At 38.4% G+C, this 22,744-nt stretch overlaps 3 protein-coding genes and 1 long non-coding RNA gene across 4 annotated transcripts; all 4 read right to left on the reverse strand.

The window, feature by feature from the left end:
• Positions 1-5,945: 5,945 nt before the first annotated feature.
• Positions 5,946-7,328, reverse strand: LOC111374240 (LOB domain-containing protein 27-like). Its single transcript, XM_022996892.1, has 2 exons — positions 6,514-7,328; positions 5,946-6,381 (listed from the first exon to the last, which is right to left on the reverse strand). Exons 1-2 carry the CDS (start codon positions 7,257-7,259, stop codon positions 6,279-6,281), a joined length of 849 nt encoding a protein of 282 aa, XP_022852660.1. The 5' UTR covers positions 7,260-7,328; the 3' UTR covers positions 5,946-6,278.
• Positions 7,329-8,123: 795 nt separating this feature from the next.
• Positions 8,124-8,637, reverse strand: LOC111374244. Its single transcript, XR_002699097.1, has 2 exons — positions 8,546-8,637; positions 8,124-8,466 (listed from the first exon to the last, which is right to left on the reverse strand). It is a non-coding gene; the product is annotated as an uncharacterized LOC111374244 (long non-coding RNA).
• A 5,687-nt stretch (positions 8,638-14,324) lies between these two features.
• LOC111374237 lies at positions 14,325-21,047 on the reverse strand. The gene is made up of 11 exons (XM_022996891.1): positions 19,753-21,047; positions 19,533-19,661; positions 19,277-19,435; positions 19,130-19,182; positions 18,754-19,025; positions 15,887-16,038; positions 15,571-15,783; positions 15,206-15,460; positions 14,939-15,086; positions 14,572-14,783; positions 14,325-14,348 (listed from the first exon to the last, which is right to left on the reverse strand). Exons 1-11 carry the CDS (start codon positions 21,025-21,027, stop codon positions 14,325-14,327), a joined length of 2,892 nt encoding a protein of 963 aa, XP_022852659.1. The 5' UTR covers positions 21,028-21,047.
• On the reverse strand, positions 21,020-22,377 carry LOC111374243. Its single transcript, XM_022996894.1, has one exon. The coding sequence runs from the start codon at positions 22,294-22,296 to the stop codon at positions 21,034-21,036; it is 1,263 nt and encodes a 420-aa protein (XP_022852662.1). The 5' UTR covers positions 22,297-22,377; the 3' UTR covers positions 21,020-21,033.
• Positions 22,378-22,744: the final 367 nt, after the last annotated feature.

Genomic DNA, 22,744 nt, shown 5'->3' on the forward strand with positions numbered 1-22,744 from the left:
GTAGTAGCCTTGGCAAGTAGAGAAATAGATGGACGAATAGATTGTTTAGCACGAGCAGGGGAGTAAGGATTCCTAGTGGACACAGAGGTGACCAAAATAGGAGAAGTGGAAGAAGTGTTTGGCTGATCCAGTGAATAGAAAGCACGATTGGCATCAGTTGCAAACAATCTGCGCTTCACTGATGGCCAGAGTTGTTCAAAAAGTGGATGGATGACACAACTAGAATTGAAGGGGGCTAATGAAAACTTGCTCGTCAAAAGAAGGTTGCGAGCATCTATAGCTTGTGCCTTTGCCCTATTAATGGTGTGAAAGCGGTCTGTCAAATTTTTAGAGTGACAAGGAGGAACATACCAAGTTTGGCCAAAACTAAGTTGGCGAGCGAAAAATTGTGGAGCATATATTTCAACCCCAGCTTTGGCGTTGGTTCCAGTTAAAATGTCACGGAACAACTCCTTCCCAGTCAAAAACTGAACCCAAACGAGCAAAGAGGCGCTCAAACTGTCCAGGGTGGATGGAGTTTGCACATAATCTGGAGTCAAATGAGCAAGAAAAGGAAAGAAAGAAGGAATCGAATTTAAGGAATAAAAGAATGAAAAAATGTCCCTACTGGACATATGTACAGGGGTCAGTTGATCAATGGCTAGCCCATAGCAACTAGCAGAACGACTGGAAATGGATGGAGCACCAAGTAGTGGAAAATATGCTCTCAACCACAGTTGAGTGAACCAAAGAGGCCCACTGCTAGTGGGAGGTGCACCATTCTTCAATTAAAATTGAAGAGAAGCCATGCCTCTATAAAGGGCAACCAAAAAGAAGGAACACAAATTCAAAGGCCTACCACGCGCCAATTCATGCGCTATGAGTAAGTAGCTCATGGAATGTTTCATACTTGGCACGCAAAGAATATATTTACAAAGCCAAATCTGAAGAAAGGCCACACGCTCAACATGGGAAGGTTCAGCGCTTGAGTGATTATAAGAGGTTTGTAGGCTTGAGTAGAACTCAGTGAGTTTCTTGTCAAATTTCGAGGCGACACCGAAAATCAAAATACCAGGGAAAATGGTATCGCCCAAAGGTGAAAGATTTACTAAGGCCCCAACATCCCTTAAAGTAATCGACATGGGACCAAGAGGGAAAACAAATGTATTATATTCAGAAGACCAAAAACTTAAAGTAATAGGAAAAAGCACTGGGTCAAAAATTGGGGGTTGAAGAGCGATTTCTAATAAATCAGAAATTCTAGCACGATCAAAAATTGCCTTGGTAAGACCATGGCCCACAAGGCGAGCATGCCATCTGCGAAAAATAACATCAGATTTAGGCCAAGTGCGAATACCTTTTTCGCAAATCGGCCTCAGCGGCAAAGAGTCCAGGAACGGAGGGCCTCGAGTGCAAGGAAATAGCTGGCCCACTACCACTTGTTCGACGGCTTCGGCGTTGTTGAATGATGGACCCAGATAGAACTCATTGAATTCGGTATTGGCTGTTGCGAGGAAGTTCGGATTTACATATGGCCCGTAAGGATTTTCTGGAAATCTTCGAAGCTAAAAGAGTCATCAGATTGGGTTTGTGGAGCCGCCATTGGGAACGAAATACAGTTTTGTTAAAGTTTGTTTGAGAAACGTAGTAGGGAAGCAAGAAGATGAATAGTAATATTGCGAGAAAGAAGCGCGAAGTAATGAGGCGTGATTTAGTGGTGCGATGAAATGACGTGTCTTTGAGGTTTATAAGGGTTTGCAACGTCGCACCTTTTCAGGTTATAAAAGGAAATAATGATTGAAATTCTTGAAAATTTCAAATGTTGCGGGAAAACACAAAATAAATATGGCAAAAATTAATAATTAGTATTAATTCTGCCATATTGGGGAGTAATTGTTGACACACTAAAAGTGCAACCCAAATCGAATAGCCCAAAGAATGAAGCCCAATTGAGGAATTCAGGATAAAGGCCGAGACAGGGTTATTAATGAATGCAGTGGAAGTCCACGAACACAGTAACGTTATCGTCCAAAGCTTGCAAGACGCCCAAAATCTGAGCGAATGGAGTGCCTTACAGTCACCCAGAGCGATGACCCTGTTCTCGCCCATACCTTCGAATCGCCTAGGATATTAGCAAACATAAAATGTTATGGTTATCCAGAAATGCAGTTATTGAAGCAGTTATTGAGTACCCTTATCACATTCCACGATTCAAGGAACCCAGTTGAAGGCGGTTGAACGACAAAGAATAGTTGCAGCAGTTAGAGACGACAGTTCTACGACAAGTTAGCCACCATAAAGAAAATGGGTAGTTATAGAGCAATCAAGCAGTTTCCAAGTGGTTTGTCACGAAGAAATCATCAAGAGAATATATAAGGAAGAGAAGACATAGAGAAAATGATCCAAATCAAACACTCTCAAATAGAGAATATGTAATTTCAATTTCTTAGTTTAAATTTAGACATTTCTTTCAGTACTCGTGTGCTTGCGCCCATTGGAGGCTTTCTGTTTAGTTTCAATTGTAAATCATCGCCAATAAAACACCCTTTTTTGGGACTTTGTCTTAAGAGGTTTGTTCCTTACACAATCGTCTGATCCCTTTTTAATTGTTAACGACTATCCGCACGAAACAGATATCAATTTATTTGAGCTTGAACTGACTTAACTTTTATATATGGTGAAAAATCACTAATTCTACAAATAATGCTATTCATATAAGGCAAGTAGAAGCAGATTAGTTTTAATGACAGAGTTCTTTAATTTTTTTTCATTGATTATACAGCAGAGATTAGAATTAGTCTTTAACCACATTTCTTATTCCATAGCAACTATGCTCTTACTTCCTATCTGTATCTTATTTTGTTAAAAACCTCCATATGTCACTATAACCACGCCTCTAAATTCGACCGGCTTTTTTCCTCTGGACGGATAATGCATCAGATGTTGCCACCCTATATTTGGTCCAATGCTGCCATTCTAATAAAAAGTTTCTACTTTCTCATAATTGAGCCACTTCTAGATGTCTGAGTAGTGGTATTTCTTCTATTCTAAGGTAGAGTAGGATTCACAATTCTACTCTCGTCTCCAATAGATATCGGCAAAAAGTAACACGGACTGTTATCTTGAACTGTAAATTTCATACTTAAAGGCATTCTACTAAACCTTGTGATATAGGTTGGTAGAAGTAGACACCCTCAAGGACAAGCAAGGCAGATCACAGCACACCGATGTAAGGCCATCGACCCTCATAGGGCGTTATACCACTACACCCAGAGAGCGCTCTACCACTACATCTAGGGAGCGCTCTACCACGACCCCCAAAGGGCGTTCTACCATTACACCCAAGAAGCGTTCTACCACTGCACCTAGGGAGCGCTCTACCACTACACCTAGGGGCGCTCTACCGCTATCCCAAGAAATCATTCTACCACTAAGCGAAATCCTCAACGGGAATGATATCCCTTGTCCAAACACTTAGCCATAAAACCTTTAATGAATCGACAAGGTTACATGGCCGTTAATACAGGTACAATCTTCAGACGGGAAGTTAAGGACTCATCACTCAGAACGTGGGTATAGTGGGAATACCATCGTGGGACACGTGGCACCACAACCGCCCAGCGGTTACCTAGTGCCTAATATCTATAAATACCCCCGGATGAGACGCAGGTAAGAGAGGATTTTTTTTGAGCTCCCATTCTCGTTTTTAGCCATCTGATTTTCAAATATATTCTTTCCAAGTCTGAAAACTAATTTTCACGCCGGAGGTAAAACGGGGGAGAAAGCCCCGCCTTCATTTTTCAGATCTTGCATACTTGACGGAGTGGTGGAAACGCCAAACATTACCGGGTAAACAGAAGGGTGTTGAATCACCGCCTTTCACCTTGAAATAATGGGATCTTAAACTGAATGGTTAACAGCATGCACTCAATTGGTCGAAATCACCGAGAGCAGTTGAAAATTTCCTGCTAATCTTCTTCGCCGATTTCACAATCCATAAGGTTTCTTTTAGGCCTGGGCGTGGTTTGGTTTGGGTTGGTTTTGACCTAAACCCAAAACCAAACCAAAGTAGTCGGTTTGAGTGAAATTAAAACCAAAACCAACCCACTCTAATTCTTAAACCGAACCAATCCAAACCACTTCGGTTCGGTTTGGTTTGGTTTGATTTCTCGGTTTTAACTTTTAAATAACATTGTATTGTAACTTATAAAGAACAAGCAAACATTGATGTTACTCTTACACATTGTTCTCTCTCTTTTCTTTTTCTTTTTTTTTTCCTCCCTTTTTTCTTTCTTTTTCCTTTCTTTTTTTCCTTGTTCCCCCATTTTTGAGTTTGATTTACAAATGTGAGTGTTTCTTTTGCTTGGCGCATGATCTTTGGATACTTTCTGTAATGAATTAACAATTGTCAAACTTAATGATTAGTTTCACTTGTTTATGTCTGTAGGCGAGTGCTAATTGATTATCTGGATCATGTAGTTTCACATTATAGTTTGTCTCCTTCAAAAGTATTTGCTTCATATCCTAGAATATCTTTCCTAACATTTGTTTGGTCAAGAAGCAACATTTGATTCCATTTATAATGTCATTTTAGTTTGTGATTTTTGTCATATGTTTTTAACTGAAGAGATCACTTTCTTCCAACTTGTGGAGGAAGCAAATTTTCCTTCAAGTTTGTTTTGTTAATCTACAATGGGGGATGAGGAAAACAATTTTCAACCTTCAAAAAAGAGGGCTGTCGGAGTGCAACTATCTTGAGATAATCCTGATCTTAATAATAATGAAACCTTTGAATCAGAAACAAAAAGTTTCAAAAGAGCTAGTGACGAGGTTCTGGAAAGTAGAAGAATAGCGAAAGTTCGTCGTCATCAAGCATCAACTTCCGGTGCCTTATCTTTTGACTTTTCTTCCTGAAAAGGAAAACGAAAGCAAGAGAAAATGTATTGCTTGAGAGTCTGATTATGAGTTAGTTTTCATGAAATAATTATAAGTCCTATATCCATTTTGTTGCATGATTCTTAATCATCATGCTGCATGATTCTGGATATATGAATGATTGAATCGTAAATATAGTCTACAGTTGCTAATAAAACCTTAGTTTTACTACTATTGAAATTGATAATTAATGTGGAATTTTATTGGATTTGGATTGGATTTGTTATCATGTTTATTTTGATTCCTACAGTCATACTCTGTCTGTGAGTTACCCTTCTTCTTCTTCTTCTTATTTTTTAAAAAAGAAAAAAAATGTTTTAAATTTGTAGCGGGTTGAGCGGTTAACCATCGGTTTTGGTATTCAAACCATGAACCGAACCAAACCAAACCAACATGGTTTTTGTCTACAAAAAACCAAACCAAACCATTTGACTACTCTAAACCGAACCAAACCAAACCGAATCGGTTCGGTTTGGCGGTTTAGGTGGTTTGACGATTTTTTTGCCCAGGCCTAGTTTCTTTAAACGCTTAAATGGGAATGTCATACTCTTTTCGCTCTAATACTTACTAGCATTCTTGAATTATGTTGTTCCATGCGTGTACGTTCTCGATTCATATTGGATACTAGAAATAGGTAATAGAATATTGAGGATGATCCAAGTGCATAGCACAAAATGGATAGTCTCAAACCGAGGACGAGTTTACTTCTGGCTACAAGCCGGGCTAAAAAAATAAAAAAAATAAATCTAAATTACACATAAATTTTAATTTTTTTACATAATTTTTTTTTTTAACACTAAAATAATTAAATGGGCCAGGAAGGCCTGGTCCAGTACCCCTAATTACGTCGTTGTCTCAAACTGAATTCAAGTAAAAGAAGATATATTTTTGTTGAAAATGATAATGACAACCAATCTAACATAACCTTTATTATACTTGCATGTAAACTCTTAATCATACGTAAAGGAACCTTTTTCTTCGCCAGCCTTAAATGTTGCATTCAACCCAGACTCAATTAACAAATTCCCACTAGTTTAGAACATTCATCTGTATTCATTTTTAATTAACTAAATGATGATCAAGAAATCATCATAAATTTTACAAAAAGGAAAATTTATTGTGAGAGAAAATTACAATCCTCAAAACCAATACAAAAGCATAGTCTCTCTTAGTCACGAAGGTTTCAATCGTCCATATCACTTGATTCCAATCTTGTTCATTCAAGTGCTCATGGTTCGACTCGCTAAAAACATTAGGTAACAAAGAAAATAGAATACTTGGTGAATTCTATATGAAAATTACAAAAATTGGATCACAATGGGCCAAGCCTCTCTGCTAGTATCTCCTTCAATTTGTTTGCTTTATCAGTTGACACTGGTAAGGCTAAAACATGCTGCAGCACTCTTTAGCTCATTCTCGGCTATTTGATCGACTGATTGTCTTGTATCTTTCAATGATGATTCCGAGCTGCATGTTAATTAAAATTTGAAATTTAAAAATGGGATGTCATAATTTACTGTTGATGCAATAATGTGTAAAGTCAATCAAAGATCGATCTTCCTAGCAATAAACTGAAAAAAAATGGAATAATTACTATACCTTGACTCGTACACTTCCTTGGAGTCCATGTAGGATTGTCTATCATCTATAGTGTCAAAAAATGGATATATTTCGTCATAATCTTGAGCCCTCTCTTGTTGAACAGATAGATGTTGTGAATTACTCAACTGTGATTGCATTGCCATGGAATTGTTGCCATTACTATACGGTTGTTGAATCCACAAAGAATCGACAACATTATTTTCCTTCGCCTCCAAATATTCAGTGTTATAACATGGGTTGTCATTATTTGAATAGGTAATAGGCAATGCTGTCACAGCATCATATTGTGGGGGATTATCCTGGTTAATAATTGTCATTGCATTACCTGGAGGTGCCATGCCTAATTGTAACCGCGATAATGACTCATTAGCCGATGAAATCTCCTGCTGCTGATGTCGTTGTCTATAATAAGCAAGTTGGTTAAGAGTAGCATGAAGTTCCTCTTCAGCCATTTGAATTTGGTAATAAAGCTGTTGTATTTCAACCAAACATCCATAGACAGGATACTTATCCCGCATATTGGCTTGATATTTGATGGACTTCATGGCTATAACTTTCTGACTCGGGTCGAGCTGCTTAAGTATTTTCAAGATATTACTTACCCCAAAAAGCTTGTGTGCATTTTGGAACATTTTTGGTTGATCAGCTGGGAAGAATGGTGCAAGTGGACAATCAGAGGCGCACCGTCTCCTCTGATACTTGCATGCTGCACAGGCTTGGCCGGTGCCACCCTTAAGGGTCATTCTCAAAAAAGCATTCAAAGAATGTATTCAAGAATGCATTCATATGTGTAAAGAAATCATGTGATTGTATGAAAGAATTGGTTTATTGGTATTGGAAAAGACAGAAGCCAAATGGCAAAATTGATCTAAAATAGTGTGATAATGTGCGGATTTTGCTGATAAGTGTGGAAAGACTGAGTAAAAATGGGATTGAGATCGTTAGGGACAAATGTAGTTACTACAACAAAGTCCTATCTTCCTCAGATAAATTAGGGACTCCTAATTTTTCTAACCAAACCATGTTTGGCTTAGCTTAAAACTAAATTATGATTTATTTTGTACTTCCAAACGTGCTTGTATGTGTGTGTATATATCATCAAACTAAGTAACTTATTTTCGACTTTGACTATCAAACAATTATTTATTTCTAAACTTAATTACTTATAAGCAATATTTTTAAGCTTAGCCAAAGTGTGCGTCCTTTGGAGACTCAAATTCTAATGTCACGTGTAAAACCCACAATTTATAATTCTTAAAAATAGATTATTAAAATGTTATAGTTTATCCTTCGTCGACTCGACACTGTCCTCTTGTGAAACCTTCATTCAAAGAGTAAGCAGCAGGTGGTTATATTATCGTTCTCATAAGTCCCTGTTTGATAGTAATTAAAATCTAATTTTTTCTTCAAAGTCAACAATTAATTTAATCACATATTTCATAGGATCCATAATTTTTTAACCACACATTTCATCGACTTTTATCAAAATCCATTAAAAATCTAATTTTAATTCTATCAAACAAGGGGCATTGGATTCCTTAAGAACCCAGTTTGAGGTTAGGGATTGGATTTCCTCGAGAACATTACTAATAAAAAGGGGTAGAAAATTTACCAAGTCAATATTTGCATAATCACATTTCAGTCTGAAAAACAATACTAGACCCCATTAGTAGTTTCACTTTTTTCTGCCAATACAAAAGTTCTACACAAGTTTCCTCTGGAAAACAATCGAAAAATATCTAAATACAAGAATCCATCCATTACGTAGGTGCATTATCAGTTGGAATATTGGCTCAAAAACTTGCACATGCTGATGCTTGCACTGCATATTTTCAAAGGATCAAGTAGCTCAATCAAATCATACTAGTTTACAGATTCAAAAAAGAGGATATGTGGTTGCATGTGTCCTCTTTCACACATTTCAAGAACATCATTCCAGCCACCAATTACCTAGACATCAAATACCAATTATAGACGAACTGCAAAAGAGGAAAACGAAGGAATACATAGAAATATATGGAAATTTTACCTTTACAGTTTCGTCATCATACATGATCCACTTTCCATGTTCGTTCCGGTAGGCAATACAAAGATAGTGCAGTACATAATAGCAAACCTAATATGACAAATTTTGAAAGAAGGAAAGGGACCAGATTAGGTAATCTGTACCCAATAGATTCCTGACTTCTCAGAGTTGTTTAATATTGGAATGCTGAGTTGTGGGAAATAATTCTTCTTTATCGTTGCAAGAAGGACAATTAAGGATTCAAGTATGGAGTTTTGAAAAGAAGAAAGCGAGTTATGTATAGAAATATTAACTGGTCAGAAATTTAGGTAACTAGCTGTTAAGAACCTACAGAAATAGGTGATAGAATTGATGCAGGATCATGCAAGTAGAATTAGAACAACCTTAGTCTTCCTATTTTGTAGTTACTAGGACTCTATTAATAAGGTTTATACAAGCAGATTGTTCATCTTAATTTGAAAATAGGACAGGTTACTATAATCATCTGAAACAAAACAATTACTATCCGATGTCCTTGTGATTTCACGAGTATTAATTGCACTGCTTAACAAGATAGTAATTCATATTCATTCATAAAGTTTCCTTCTCTAGTCCCTTCAAACAAATAACAGCAACAGCTTTATATGTGACATCTCTAATGAACAACAATAAAGCCTTCACCACCCTTGGGCGGATTAACAAAAGATAAGTGTGAGAAAGCGGTGCAGGGAGTCAGGCGCCATGGCGCCCACAACAGCTTTATATGTGACATCTCTAATGAACAACAATAAAGCCTTCACCACCCTTGGGCGGATTAACAAAAGATAAGTGTGAGAAAGCGGTGCAGGGAGTCAGGCGCCATGGCGCCATGATTGGGCGCCATGGCGCCCAAAGTGTGAAAAATGGTCCAGTGATGCAGGCGCCATGGCGCCCATGGTTCTAATCCATCTTGGCGCCACCGACTCAGCTATTTATATAGATGGTTTTTCCCCTTCATTTTTGATACACGATTTTGGAGAGAAAAGTGAGAGAGCTTGGATTGAATTTAACAAGTAAGAGGTTGTTCTTCTTGGGTATAAATTCAAAGCTATTTTCTTTTCTTGGGGATTAACTTGAGGCTTGTTCAAGTAATCCAATCCATTGTTCTTCATTTATATATTGAAAATCATTTCTTCCCCATTTTCTTGTTCTTCAAGTGGTTTGAAAATTTTCACTTTGCCAACTTTGTTTGATCTTTGGGCTATCTTTGGGAGGTCATTTTCCCAACAATTTGGTATCAGAGCTACATCCTAAATCAAGGTGGTTAAGCTTCGATTTTGTGGTGAGTTGCTTGAACTTTATTGTGCACAAGGTGTTTGTGAAAATTCCCAAGTGAACTTTTGTGGTTTATTTTTGGTAAACAAGTGGATAAATCATGTCTACTAGAGGAATGGTGAAGATTGGGAAGTATGAGATAGAGAAATTCAATGGGAAGAATGATTTTTCATATTGGAGAATGCAAATGAAAAATTTGTTGATTTCTCAAAAGTTGCACAAGGCATTGGCGAGAAAGGAGAAGAAGCACGTTGATATGTCGGACGAGGATTGGGAAGAGCTAGATCTTGAGGCACGAGCGTCTATCATTCTTTGCCTTGAAAGAGATATTGCTTTCTTGGTAGTGAGGTAACGGCGGCGGAGGTGTGGACAAAGTTGGAGGCGAACTTCATGACGAAGACTCTAACAAATCGGATCTACTTGAAGTCTAAATTGTATACTTGCAAGATGGATGAAGGTACACCAATCCGGGAGTACGTCAACAAGTTTGATAGGATCATATCGGACTTGAAGGACATTGATGTGGATGTAGATGATGAGGATCAAGCACTTCTACTACTTCTTTCATTGCCAAAGTCTTACGAGAACCTAGTACAAACATTGATGCTTGTGGGTGATAAACTTGTGATGGAGGACACTAGAACGTCACTTCTAGCGGATGATCTTCGAAAGATTGCAACTAGTGGCATGTCTACCATTGGTAACAAGGAGCAAGCTCAAGGATTGTTTGTAAGGGGTAGGAGCAACGTGCGACCAAAGGGCAAGGGAGAAAAATCTAGATCAAGTTCTAGGCCTCTTGCGGAAAGGTCTTGTTTCAAATGTGGCGAGCTTAGGCATTTCAAGGCGAATTGTCAAAACAAAAAGGGTTGGAAGAAGAACAATAAGAACAACAACAGTGGGAAGGTGCATGTCAAGCAAGAGGTAAGCTATGCCTCGGAAGGAGGGGAAAGCGATGAATGCTGCACCATCTCTTGTGATGAAGAGACCTCCGGTAAGTGGATTCATGACTCCGGATGCTCTTACCATATGTGTCCAAATAGGAAGTGGTTTACTACCTATAGAAGCACTGATGGTGGAACCGTGTTGATGGGCAATAACCATTCTTGTAAAACGGTGGGGCTTGGTTCAATTAGAATCAAGATGCATGATGGAGTGGTTAGAACATTGATGGATGTTAGACATGTTCCTGATTTGCGAAAGAACCTTATCTCTGTTGGTGCCTTAGACTCCGGTGGTTGCAAGATTGTAACATGGAATGGAGTAAAGAAGGTTGTTCGTGGTTCTTTGATTGTGATGAAGGGTATTCGTGAAGGCAATCTCTATGCACTTCAGGGTACTACAGTTATTGAAGATGTAGCAGTTGGAACAAGTGGAAGTGGTGGAGACCCATGTGAGTGTACTCGGCTATGGCATAGGAGGCTTGGGCATATGTCTGAAAAGGGGCTAGATTTGCTAGTCAAAAAAGGCTTGCTAAAGAATTTGAAGAAGCCTTGCATGGACTTTTGTGAGCATTGCGTGTACGGTAAAGCACACCGATTTCAGTTCCAGCTAAGCAAACATAGAAGCAGAGGCATTCTTGACTATGTGCACACGGATGTATGGGGACCGACTTCTGTCACTTCCAAAGGCGGTTCTAGGTATTTTGTTACATTTGTTGATGATTATTCTAGATATGCTTGGATTTATTTTTTGAAGTATAAGAATGAGGTATTCGACACTTTCAAGAAGTGGAAAGCAATGGTTGAAAACAGAATAGGAAAGAAATTGAAGACACTGAGATCTGATAGCGGTACTGAATATACAGATGGTGCTTTCAAGGAGTTCTGTGGTAAGGAAGGCATTGTGAGACACTGGACAGTAAGAAATACACCGCAACAGAATGGGGTCGCGGAAAGACTGAATCGCACATTTCGAGAGAAATCGATGTGTATGCGATCCTATGCTGGTTTGGGTAGAGAATGGTGGGCAGAGTCGGTTGCAAATGCTTGCTACATAGTGAACCGGTCTCCACATTCAAGGTTAGATGGAGATGTACCTTATAGGGTATTGACAGGAGAACATGCAGATTATGAGAAACTCAGAACATTCGGATGCACAGCCTACTATCATGTCAACGAGGGAAAGCTTGATGCGAGGGCTAAGAAGGCTATATTCTTGGGGTATGCAGCAGGTGTTAAAGGCTATCGCCTTTGGTGTGTAGAGGATTCTAAGTTCGTAATCAGCAGAGATGTTACTTTTGATAAGAACTCCATGGTAGCTTCGTTGAAAGCTACAGTGCCCGGTGGTGATGATGTTGAGACTACAATGTCTCAAGTTGTTGACATAGAACCTAGAGATCAACCTGATTCTAGGCATGTTCAAGAGGAGCATCAAACAGACACTCAAGATGAGAGTGATAATGCACTTGAACAAGAGGCGATTCAGCAAGAGAATGTACAGGCACAGCAACAGCAGCAGCTTGCAGATAACTTAGCTTCCTCTAGGCCACGCCGTACTTACAAGCAAGTTCTAAAGTTGGGGTCAGACGAGCCTTTGAGGCACTATGGGCAGACAAATTTGGTTGAGTATGCACTCTCGGTGGAGGATGATGAGCCTACCACTTTCAAGGAAGCTATTTTAAACAACAATAGCGAGAGTTGGTTGGCGGCAATGGAAGAAGAGATGGAATCACTTCACAAGAACCAAACATGGGAGGTTGTCCCATTGCCCATAGGTAAGAAAGCTATTGGTTGCAAGTGGTTGTATAAAAAGAAGGAGGATCCTACCAAGCTCGGTGGTACAAGATTCAAAGCAAGGTTAGTGGCTAAGGGGTTTGCACAAAGAGAGGGAGTTGACTACAATGAGATTTTTTCTCCTGTGGTCAAGCACACTTCCATTCGGGTGCTATTGAGTATTGTTGCTCATCATGATCTTGAGCTGGAACAACTCGATGTCAAAACCGCCTTCTTGCATGGAGACTTGGATGAGGAGAATGTATATGCATCAACCTGAGGGCTACAAGGTTGAGAATAAGGAACGTCAGGTATGTCGCTTGAGAAAATCACTATATGGATTGAAGCAATCTCCTCGACAGTGGTACAAGCGTTTTGACTCCTTCATGCTAAAGCATGGTTTCTCCAGAAGTGAGTATGACTGTTGTGTTTATATTCGAAAACTTCGTGGAGGTAACTATATCTATCTTCTATTGTATGTGGATGACATGCTTATCGCTTCGAAAAGCAAGGTGGAGATAAATAAGTTGAAATCTCAACTTGGTAAAGAGTTTGAGATGAAGGATATGGGGGCTGCTAGGAAAATACTGGGTATGGAGATTAGAAGAGAGAGGATGAACCGGCGAATGTTCTTGAGTCAGAAAGGCTACATTGAGTGGGTTATTGCTAGGTTCGGGTTGCAAGGTGCAAAGTCGGTGGTGACTCCATTGGCTCCACATTTCAGGCTCTCTGGTAAACAGTCTCCTACTACAGCGGAAGAAAAGGTACGCATGGATCGTGTGCCTTATGCTAGTGCAGTTGGCAGTTTGATGTATGCCATGGTGTGTACACGCCCAGATATTTCACAGGCGGTGAGTGTGGTCAGTAGATTCATGACGAATCCGGGGAAGGCACACTGGGAAGCTGTGAAGTGGATCCTGAGGTACTTAAAAGGTACCGCGGATACGGGTTTATGTTTTGGTGGAGATGCATGTCATATAAGTGGGTTTGTGGACTCGGATTATGCAGGTGATCTAGATAGACGACGATCTACTACTGGATATGTGTTTTGCATACATGGTGCCCCAGTTAGTTGGCGATCGATGTTACAAGCTACAGTTGCTCTTTCTACTACAGAGGCCGAGTATATGGCCATGGCAGAGGGAGTGAAGGAAGCATTGTGGTTATGGGGTCTTCTAGATGATTTGGGGATTGAGCAGGATTGTGTGGATTTGTGGTGTGATAGCCAGAGTGCGATTCACTTGGCTAAGAATCAGGTTCATCATGCTCGAACCAAGCATATTGACGTCAGGTATCATTTTGTGCGTGATGTTATAGAGGAAGGTGATATTTCACTCTCGAAGGTATACACAAATGAGAACCCAGCTGACATATTAACCAAAGTGGTAACGGGTAGCAAGTTTCAACAATGCTTGGACTTGCTTCACATTAGTCCATGTTGATATGCCCGAGAGGGCATGGCCCTTCGGGGTGGAAATGAGATGAAGAGTTTATGAAGGTGGAGGTGAACTACGGAGGCTTGATCCCGAGTTTTGGGTACGTAGGCAACCATGGTTTGAATGGTGCAGCCGAGTTTGGCGCTTGCTGCTTCTTCTTGTGTTCGTCCAAAATTTGAGGTCTATCAAATGATGTACGAGGTGGAGAATTGTGAGAAAGCGGTGCAGGGAGTCAGGCGCCATGGCGCCATGATTGGGCAAAGTGTGAAAAATGGTCCAGTGATGCAGGCGCCATGGCGCCCATGGTTCTGATCCATCTTGGCGCCATGGCGCCCGACTCAGCTATTTATATAGCTGGTTTTTCCCCTTCATTTTTAACACACGATTTTGGAGAGAAAAGTGAGAGAGCTTGGATTGAATTTAACAAGTAAGAGGTTGTTCTTCTTGGGTATAAATTCAAAGCTATTTTCTTTTCTTGGGGATTAACTTGAGGCTTGTTCAAGTAATCCAATCCATTGTTCTTCATTTATATATTGAAAATCATTTCTTCCCCATTTTCTTGTTCTTCAAGTGGATTGGAAATTTTCACTTTGCCAACTTTGTTTGATCTTTGGGCTATCTTTGGGAGGTCATTTTCCCAACAATAAGTATAGGAAAGGAAGCATACCAAGGAAACCAGGCAATGTTTACTTTTTTGTTCAATACCACGATAAAGCACACTGATATCAATCTCAGTAGTCAAGGCTGCTAATGTTGCCGTTATGTCATCTGAACTTTCACTAGTATTCTGCCAAGCCAGAACTACCAAATGAAAAGCCATTGTTAGATTTAGCATCCAGTGGGATCCAAGTGCAGAAGTAGAGTGGCGATTCAGTTTGCTACATTCAGCCCCATTCCGGCACACTCAACACATAAAGACCTGAATAGACAATGATTAAATGAAATGGAAACTTTACCGGATACGAAAGCATAGGGCTTAGCTGAGAGAACACGATGAACGTAGTTGAGCTTTCCACAGCCGCCAACCTCTGGATCACAAGCTAACTGTTGACTCATCCCAACCAAGTTTAAAAGCTCATCAAATGAATTTCCTGGGCACTTAACCTGAAGTGGTAAAAGATTAAGATTGTTTAGCAACTACATTTCACTAACAAGCAATTTATTTTTTATCTACCACCAGGAGTAGTACCCTTATTGGATAAATTATGTCCAAAAAGACATGCCTTCATTGTCCTGAGATCTCTGGCATTGATATTATGAAAAAATGAATCGTACTTTTGATGTCTGGATTCCAAACCGCAACTGTCACAATTTATTCTTTCAAATATTTCCATTCCGAAAAGTGAGTGTGAAATACAAGATAACTTCTTGTAGTCCAAGGAGCCAAACCGTTGAACAGGTGGTGCTATGCAAGGGAATGACTGATGAAGGCAATCAAATATTACCCCAAGCACTTCTGAAGCGTCATTCATCTGTCCCTGCACATTTTCTAAAATATTAATCAGGAATTTATAAACAAATTCTGATTATATGATGACGAATATACGAAGAAATGTACCAAAATATAAACAAGAAGTTATGTATTTACCTCCTGAAAGAACTTACTGTCATGAGACCGGTTGCTCAGAGCAACCCTCAAAGATCTAGGCGCAACAGATTCTCTTTGAGTATCAGTTGATGCTGTGTTCAGAGAAGTGAAGATATCATATAAAGCACATGTAACACGAGGATCACCAGCATGAATATGTCCAGTTGATGTTCTCAAAAGTTCATCTCGAAAACGTCTCAAGTGCCACAAGGCCTGAATTCCAAATAGAGTCAATAACTTAGGGCCTAGGAATATTTTTACCATGAAAGAAAACTCATAGGACACAACAAAGAAAAGCATGCCTCTTAATACCAACCTGTATTATGACGTTGAGAAAGCTATTATATTCATCATTTTTGTTTGTCAGACCAGGTAAATATATATCCATTACATGAGCAACATCATCCATGACCTTAATTGACGAACACTCCAAGTCATCCATTTCTGAAAGCTTCTTTAGTGGCAATGCTGAAGTCATCATCAAAGGCAACATTCAATATGAGGCTGAGCAACTTTAGGAAATAAAAAGCAACTTCATCTGTCTAATTTGTTATGCATGCAGATATGTAGGGGCAGCTTTGTTCCATAAAATTGATGGAAATTTGCATAAGTTTGACCTTCAACTTTTGAAACTCACCAATACAGAGCATGCATCAGTACTGAAATCTAAGAGAATTAACAGAACCACAAAGAACTAGGACAGGGAGAAATAAAAAATTAAATACAGTATGCATGATCTGCGTAGATACTCAACCTGAGGCCACGTAGACAAAGGATACCTATTTCAGCTCTTAATTATAATATCAGTAATCATGTTAGTTTAATAAATTCAGAAGATACATTCATTAAAATTGATTGCTTTACTCAATAACCTTGAAAAATTAAGGGCAATAACTGAATTTCTAACAATGCTCAGATCATAATATCATCAGTCAAATTTATATCTTTGCTCAATAACATTGAAAAATTGATAATGCATAGCCTCACTTACCAAAGAACAGAAATTGCATGACTTGTGGATCCAGGCTTAAGAAAAAACAATTTTAATGAATTGCACTCCCTCTCCTGCTTACAGACTGCAGCTATCATAAACTAGGTAATGTAGTTCAGATGAAACCTTCAGAATGTTTCAGAGTAGAGCCTGTTCGGCTAAGATTAAAAGTTCATTTAAAAGTAAATATATAAGTTTTAAACTAAATATTTTATTATTGGTTAAAGTTGAAAGTGAGTAAGTTATTTATTTTGAATTAAGGCAAGAGTTGCAGTTAAATTAAGTTGCTTATTCTAATTAAGGAAAAACTAGTATATCTAAACATGTTTGAAAATAAAAAGTTACTCAGAAGTACTTTTTAATTTTTTAAGCTTAGCGAGCTTCAGGGGTAAACCCACATGGGGTCAAATGACCCCACAAAACCTGTTGTTGTTGTTGTTTTTTTTTTTTTTTTTAAACAATCTACTTTGATGCACTCGTCGAGATGTCAAATAAAGTCAAAATATTGCATTCTTAATACCATTTCGAAGTGCTTATGGCCTAATTTTTCACTTATTAATGGCATGCAAAGTGGTCAACTATAGCAAAAGTTATGACATGTTAAAGTAGGGCGTTTGAAACTAGTATTTTGAGAATTTCGATAATATCCTAACTTTAAAAATTCGTTTTCAATCATGTGCTATTTGAATCCACAAATCGTCTATGCCTTGTAAAAGTTTGTTTCGAAAGTTACATCGTTTTCATATCGAATGGTCCAAATAGATATCGAAAATAGTTAAATATGTATCAAACGTACGCCTCAAAAAAGACGTCTAACTCGTTTTTCTTTTAAAAAATTCAATTAATTATTATTTTTGCATGATAAATTTTTCAATATAATTTATATTGTTTCATTCGGAAGTCTTACATGAAATATGACGTAAATTTTTTAGGGTCGTTAGGGATTAAATGCAATTTGAATTACTTTCGAATTATATTTGCTTTGAATTTGAATTTCATTTACTTCCTGAACTAAACTTGAGTTTTATTTCAATTCATTTAATTTCTATATTCAATTTAATTTACTCAATGTTAGCTCAGCATTTGCCAATGAAATGATAAATAAAACTATATAAGTAGCAAAATTTATTTAATAATATTAATAATGATGTAATTATACTACGTTTTCAAAGTGTCAAAATACATATAAACTTATTTTCATTGATATTATATTGTTTATTAAGAAAATTATTTTTAAAATTTTGACCCCACAATACTAATGGTTTGGGTCCGCCCCTAGCGAGCATGCTCTACTTATTGCTAGAGCATATCATGCATTGTAACCTTGTTATGTGAACTCCACCTATGTTTATTCGAAACTGGTCCCAAATATGGATAGAAGATTCTTTACCAGTGTAACACTTTGTGTCATCTATGACATGAATTCTTCTATACAACTCCACGCCACTACCTTTTCAAAAGAGCTTACATAGCTAAATTCAAAAGATTTGTCAACCTTTATTTCCCAAATGGTCTGTTTTTACAGTCCTTAGCCTTTCAATTTATTAGCGTTTACATTATAAAGTATTCTCATTTCTTTATTCATAAAGTTTTCCAAGAGTTTCTCAATCCTCAACATCTAACATGAACCAAAGTTACGGGCTATCATTTGTAAGACTAAGGATTTCACTGCTAACAACCCCTCCCAATGATAGGAAATTTTCCACTGCTATTGGCACTACATCTTATGCTCGCGTCCATTCCATCATATATCTAATAGAAACTTGTTTCCCTAACCGCCACTAGAACTTCCTTAGGTACCCTATCATCCAAATCAGATTAAATATTAGTTGCTGATTGCTTCAAGTCTGTCATTGTTATATTTTAGTCCCTGTATGAATTTTAATCTGTGTGACTCTGTATGTGATAGTTAATCTCTTTATGTCAGCCTGTGAATATTATATAAGATGATCCGAGCTGAATTTGAAATTTTATAGATTTGAAAATTAGGCAAAACTGAATCAAACAACTGACTCAACCCCACTTCTATATTATTATAGGGTACAACTAAACCTTAAATATATTATAGATCAGTATTTGATTGTTCACTATTCATATGCGAATCAAAGTTTGGGTAAATAAAAATACAAAATAACAATCTGTGGAAATAAATTTGGGTTACACACACCACTAGTTGGATTGAAGGTACATACCTCCATCACCATTGGGATTATCCTTAGATCTCAGTTGACCAACTTCAACATTGTTCTTTTCTGAAGATACGGGTTGCTCTGCAAGATGCTTCTCTTTTGCCTCATTTTCAATTTGTCTTTCATATTTCAAATTTTCTTCAAGCTTTCGTTCATCAAATTTGAGTTTGATTCTATGCTTGTATTCCTCTTTCTGATGTCTTGAAGCGACATCAGTCCCAGCAAAAGAAACTTCAGCATCAGGATCATCCCAGTCGTGAACCCTTATATGTGATCTGCGGAGAGATTAGAAACAAAGAAATTAAATATATTATTCATATGCGTTTCAGATGAAATATATGGAGAACATGCACACAGTTCTGTTAAAAGAGTAACATACATCATTTCAGATCTCTGGTCACGAATCATTTGCAGCCTATTACCACCAGTGGCCTGTAAAAATTATAGTCAGTATAAATGATGACCATGCATCATACAGTTCTTATCTATGGTAAATAACCAATAGAAATTTTCACGCAGCTTAAACCTTCGATTCCTTGTTTCTCCTACTCTTCTTGTTTTTTCTTTTATTGCATCCTCCACCAAAACCCTGTTCAGAATCAAGAGCAAGTTCTGCTAAAAGTGCTTCTCCAGCAGCATCAGATTTCTTTGTGGCATCTTTCTCTGCAAGACCCTCCAAATGTGTCTGTAAAAAGGTGAACAAAAAACCTATGATTTAACTGTAAATGGAAGCAAGAAATGTTAAGGGGATAATACAAGAAGGCACTATGCCAGATACTAACTCGCAAATATGATTTCACTAGATGCGTGAACATTGATCTGAAATCGTGGGCAGATGCAGAGTCAAGTTTAATTTCCAACTGCTGCATCAAACTTACAACTCGCAGAATCCTTGCATCAACTTTACTGAGCTGTAAAAATAAGAAAAATGATAAAGCATCAAAGTGTAGACATAGTTTGGTCCTAGTAGCAGAAGATAAAAGCAGAACTAACAACACTAACCTCAATAGATGCTTGTTCTTGACGTCTCTGTATTGCACCTTCTATGCAGGAGTCCACCTGATGTAAATGGTCTTTTGTCCTCGTATGGTCATTTTTGGCAGATTCTGCATCCTTCAAAATATTTTCTATAATGTCTAGCTCAAACCTACTACTGATAACAGTAATTCCATTTTCCCTTCCAACGAGCTCTTCTAGCCGCTTCATCAAGACACGGTCATAACCTTGTGGGACATCATGCTCTCTTTTAATTCTCTCTTTGCAACAGAGATCGTTCACAGCTTGCAATGCTTCCTCGTAATTTAAACCCTCACATTTTATCTCACACAAGCCCTGCAGGTTGTAAAATTCCTTTTCATGTAACTCGAGAATTTCCTTACATTGTTGTACTCTCTCTTCCATTGCACATGTCCAGGATGCCAATAGTTCCCCACTTGAGGGGCCTGTATATATCCAGGATAGTAATGCATCTGAATCAAGCACGACATCGTTGTTCTTATAATAGTTGCACAATGAAGTAGCTGAACTGGAATCATCATACAATGAAGAATTCAGCTTGCAGGGAGGGAAAAGCTCATCAAGCACCAAAACTAAATCATTTAGAGCAAAAGTTTTCTTCTCTGTAGTGTCAACAACTTGAGTACAACTTATTGAATCATCCGTTGAATATCTTTTATCAGAATATTTGCCAGGTGGAAAAGAAAAAATGTCACGCAAAATTTCCCCCAAAAAAGTCATGATTTTCTCAAGATTGGGAGCACTCAGAAAGCAGATACACAATGGTGTTTGGTCCATATTGTAGTTAAGAAGATGAGAATCATCAGCAAGACCCTGCAGCTGCTCAACTGCAAAGTATATAACCTTGCTAAGGTGACTTGAGGCAAGATAGTTGTGTTTGATAAGCAGCTCAAATGTCGCATGTATTCTTGCCAGAAGCCACTCACATTCTGAGTCATCAGTTGAAGGCCAGTTTTTATAAAAGAAACTTCTCTTACGAGCTTGATATTCATCTCTATTCATCCACTTGATAGTTTCTAAATCCTGGCTTTCCTGGGTACTATCCTGGCAGTTATTGCCTAGTTTGTTCTTTTCAGGTGAATCCCCTTCACATTCACTGGAACCATCTTTGGTGTTTCTTGCATTCGACTTATCTTCAAGCATTCTAATTGCAGCATTTAAATCTAATGGTTTCCAAGAACAATTTAGAAGCATCTCAGCCCACTCATTATCCACTCTACCGGGTATAATCAACTGCAACTTTGGTGACAAAGTCCTCATATGCTCCTATTTTACGTGCTCCCTATGTGAATGTACATCGGGAAATATTTTATTGCAGCAACAGCACAGCCAAAACTTCCATACCTTATTTTCTTTCACAAAAGATAAAGCTTCTTGAAGGACCTCACTCACTGACTCTTCCTTTAACAAACTAGAATGTAGCTTGAGATCTGAAATATTAACTTTAAGCAATTCTATCTTCCTATCCAAATTCATTGAGTTCCAATAAGACCGAACAAAGTCCCTTATCTCAGCTGAAGAAATGTTTCTCTGCCCCTTCCCTTTTTTCCTTCTTATTCCTACTCTATTACCCATCCGTGAACTAGAATCCAACCCCTTATTGCTGTTGTTACCACACAGAGGGGACAAAGACTTGAGCTGCAGAAGCCGAGCAGCAGCCACCCTCTCCTCAATCTCTTTCCTAAGTTCCTCAGGATTTTTAGTTGTCTTCTCAATCTCATTAGGCCTTCTCCCAAGAATCGTTCTCAATTCCATTGGTTCGTCAGGGACTCTAGCTGGAAATGACAAAAACTTCTCCTCATCATAACCCAGATTCTCCTTACTAGTCAAAATGGATGCAATGTTGAACTTCTGCATCAAGGACCCCTCCCCATTTTGCACTGGGGGAACCGCAACCTCAGGCGTGGAAGTCTTCTCATGGCACTCTGTTGCTGTATTTAACTTCTGAATCAAAGACTGCACCTCATTTTCGAACCAGATCACCCGAGCCTCAAATTTGGAAAGGCTTTGAAGGAACTGGGATGCAATTTCCATTGCCCTCTGGCACTCCTGCTCAACCTCCTCATACTCCCCCTCATTTGCAGTCTCAAACAACAAATTCGCATAAAAAAGTGAAAAATCAAAAGAATCCGGTGACATTGTTACCGACTTCCTTGCACTCTCTATTGCCTTCTTCAAATACTGCTGTTTGGCAGTCGGATCTTCAATCATCGAGGAAACCCTAGCACAAACTTTCCCCATTGCATGGTGAATCCAGGCAGAATTTTCATGCTTTAAGTGCAAATCCTCCATCAACTGCATGGCTTTCTTGTGGTTCCCTTGGTGCAGAGCAGCTAGGATTGGCTGGCACTCGATCATGGTTGAATAGTTGGAGAATGAAGGGGTTGCAGCAATTTCGCTGATTTCTAGTTCCAGCAGCGTGGGGTTTGCTCCTCCATCGACGGCGGAGTTGTTGACTTTTGTAGGAGTCGCCGTTGGTGGCTGAGAGCCTTTGAAGCGACGAGCATTATTTCGCTTCTTATGCCCCATATCAATTTCTTGTATAACCTATTGAATCGCATGCGAAAAATTAGGGTTTACACAAGAATGTAGTGAGAGAAATAGCAGAGAGTGGGATGGAGTTGTATGTATAGATAGATGGAAGGCGGGAAGAATAACCAAATTGCTGGCGCTGTAACTGTAATATGAATATAGTTGGGACTGATTAGTTAAGGAATAGACACGTGTCGTAACGGTTGAGGTTAAAAAAAAGAACAGGTGGTTTGCTCAACAGTATTCACTATTCAAATATTTGAGGAACTATATGACAATCAATCTTTATATAATTTGTTATATCAATCACTAGCTTGGATTCATAATATTATTTGTAATGGATAAGTACATTAGTCTTCTAACAATCTTGCAATATGGACAAGGATTTGTTAAAAGTTTGTCATTAGACTCGTCAAGCTTCAAATTTTGCCCCGTGGGAAACTTT

The sequence above is a fragment of the Olea europaea genome, unplaced genomic scaffold (assembly GCF_002742605.1).
Source record: "Olea europaea var. sylvestris unplaced genomic scaffold, O_europaea_v1 scaffold1223, whole genome shotgun sequence".
In the NCBI taxonomy this organism is placed as follows: Eukaryota; Viridiplantae; Streptophyta; class Magnoliopsida; order Lamiales; family Oleaceae; genus Olea; species Olea europaea.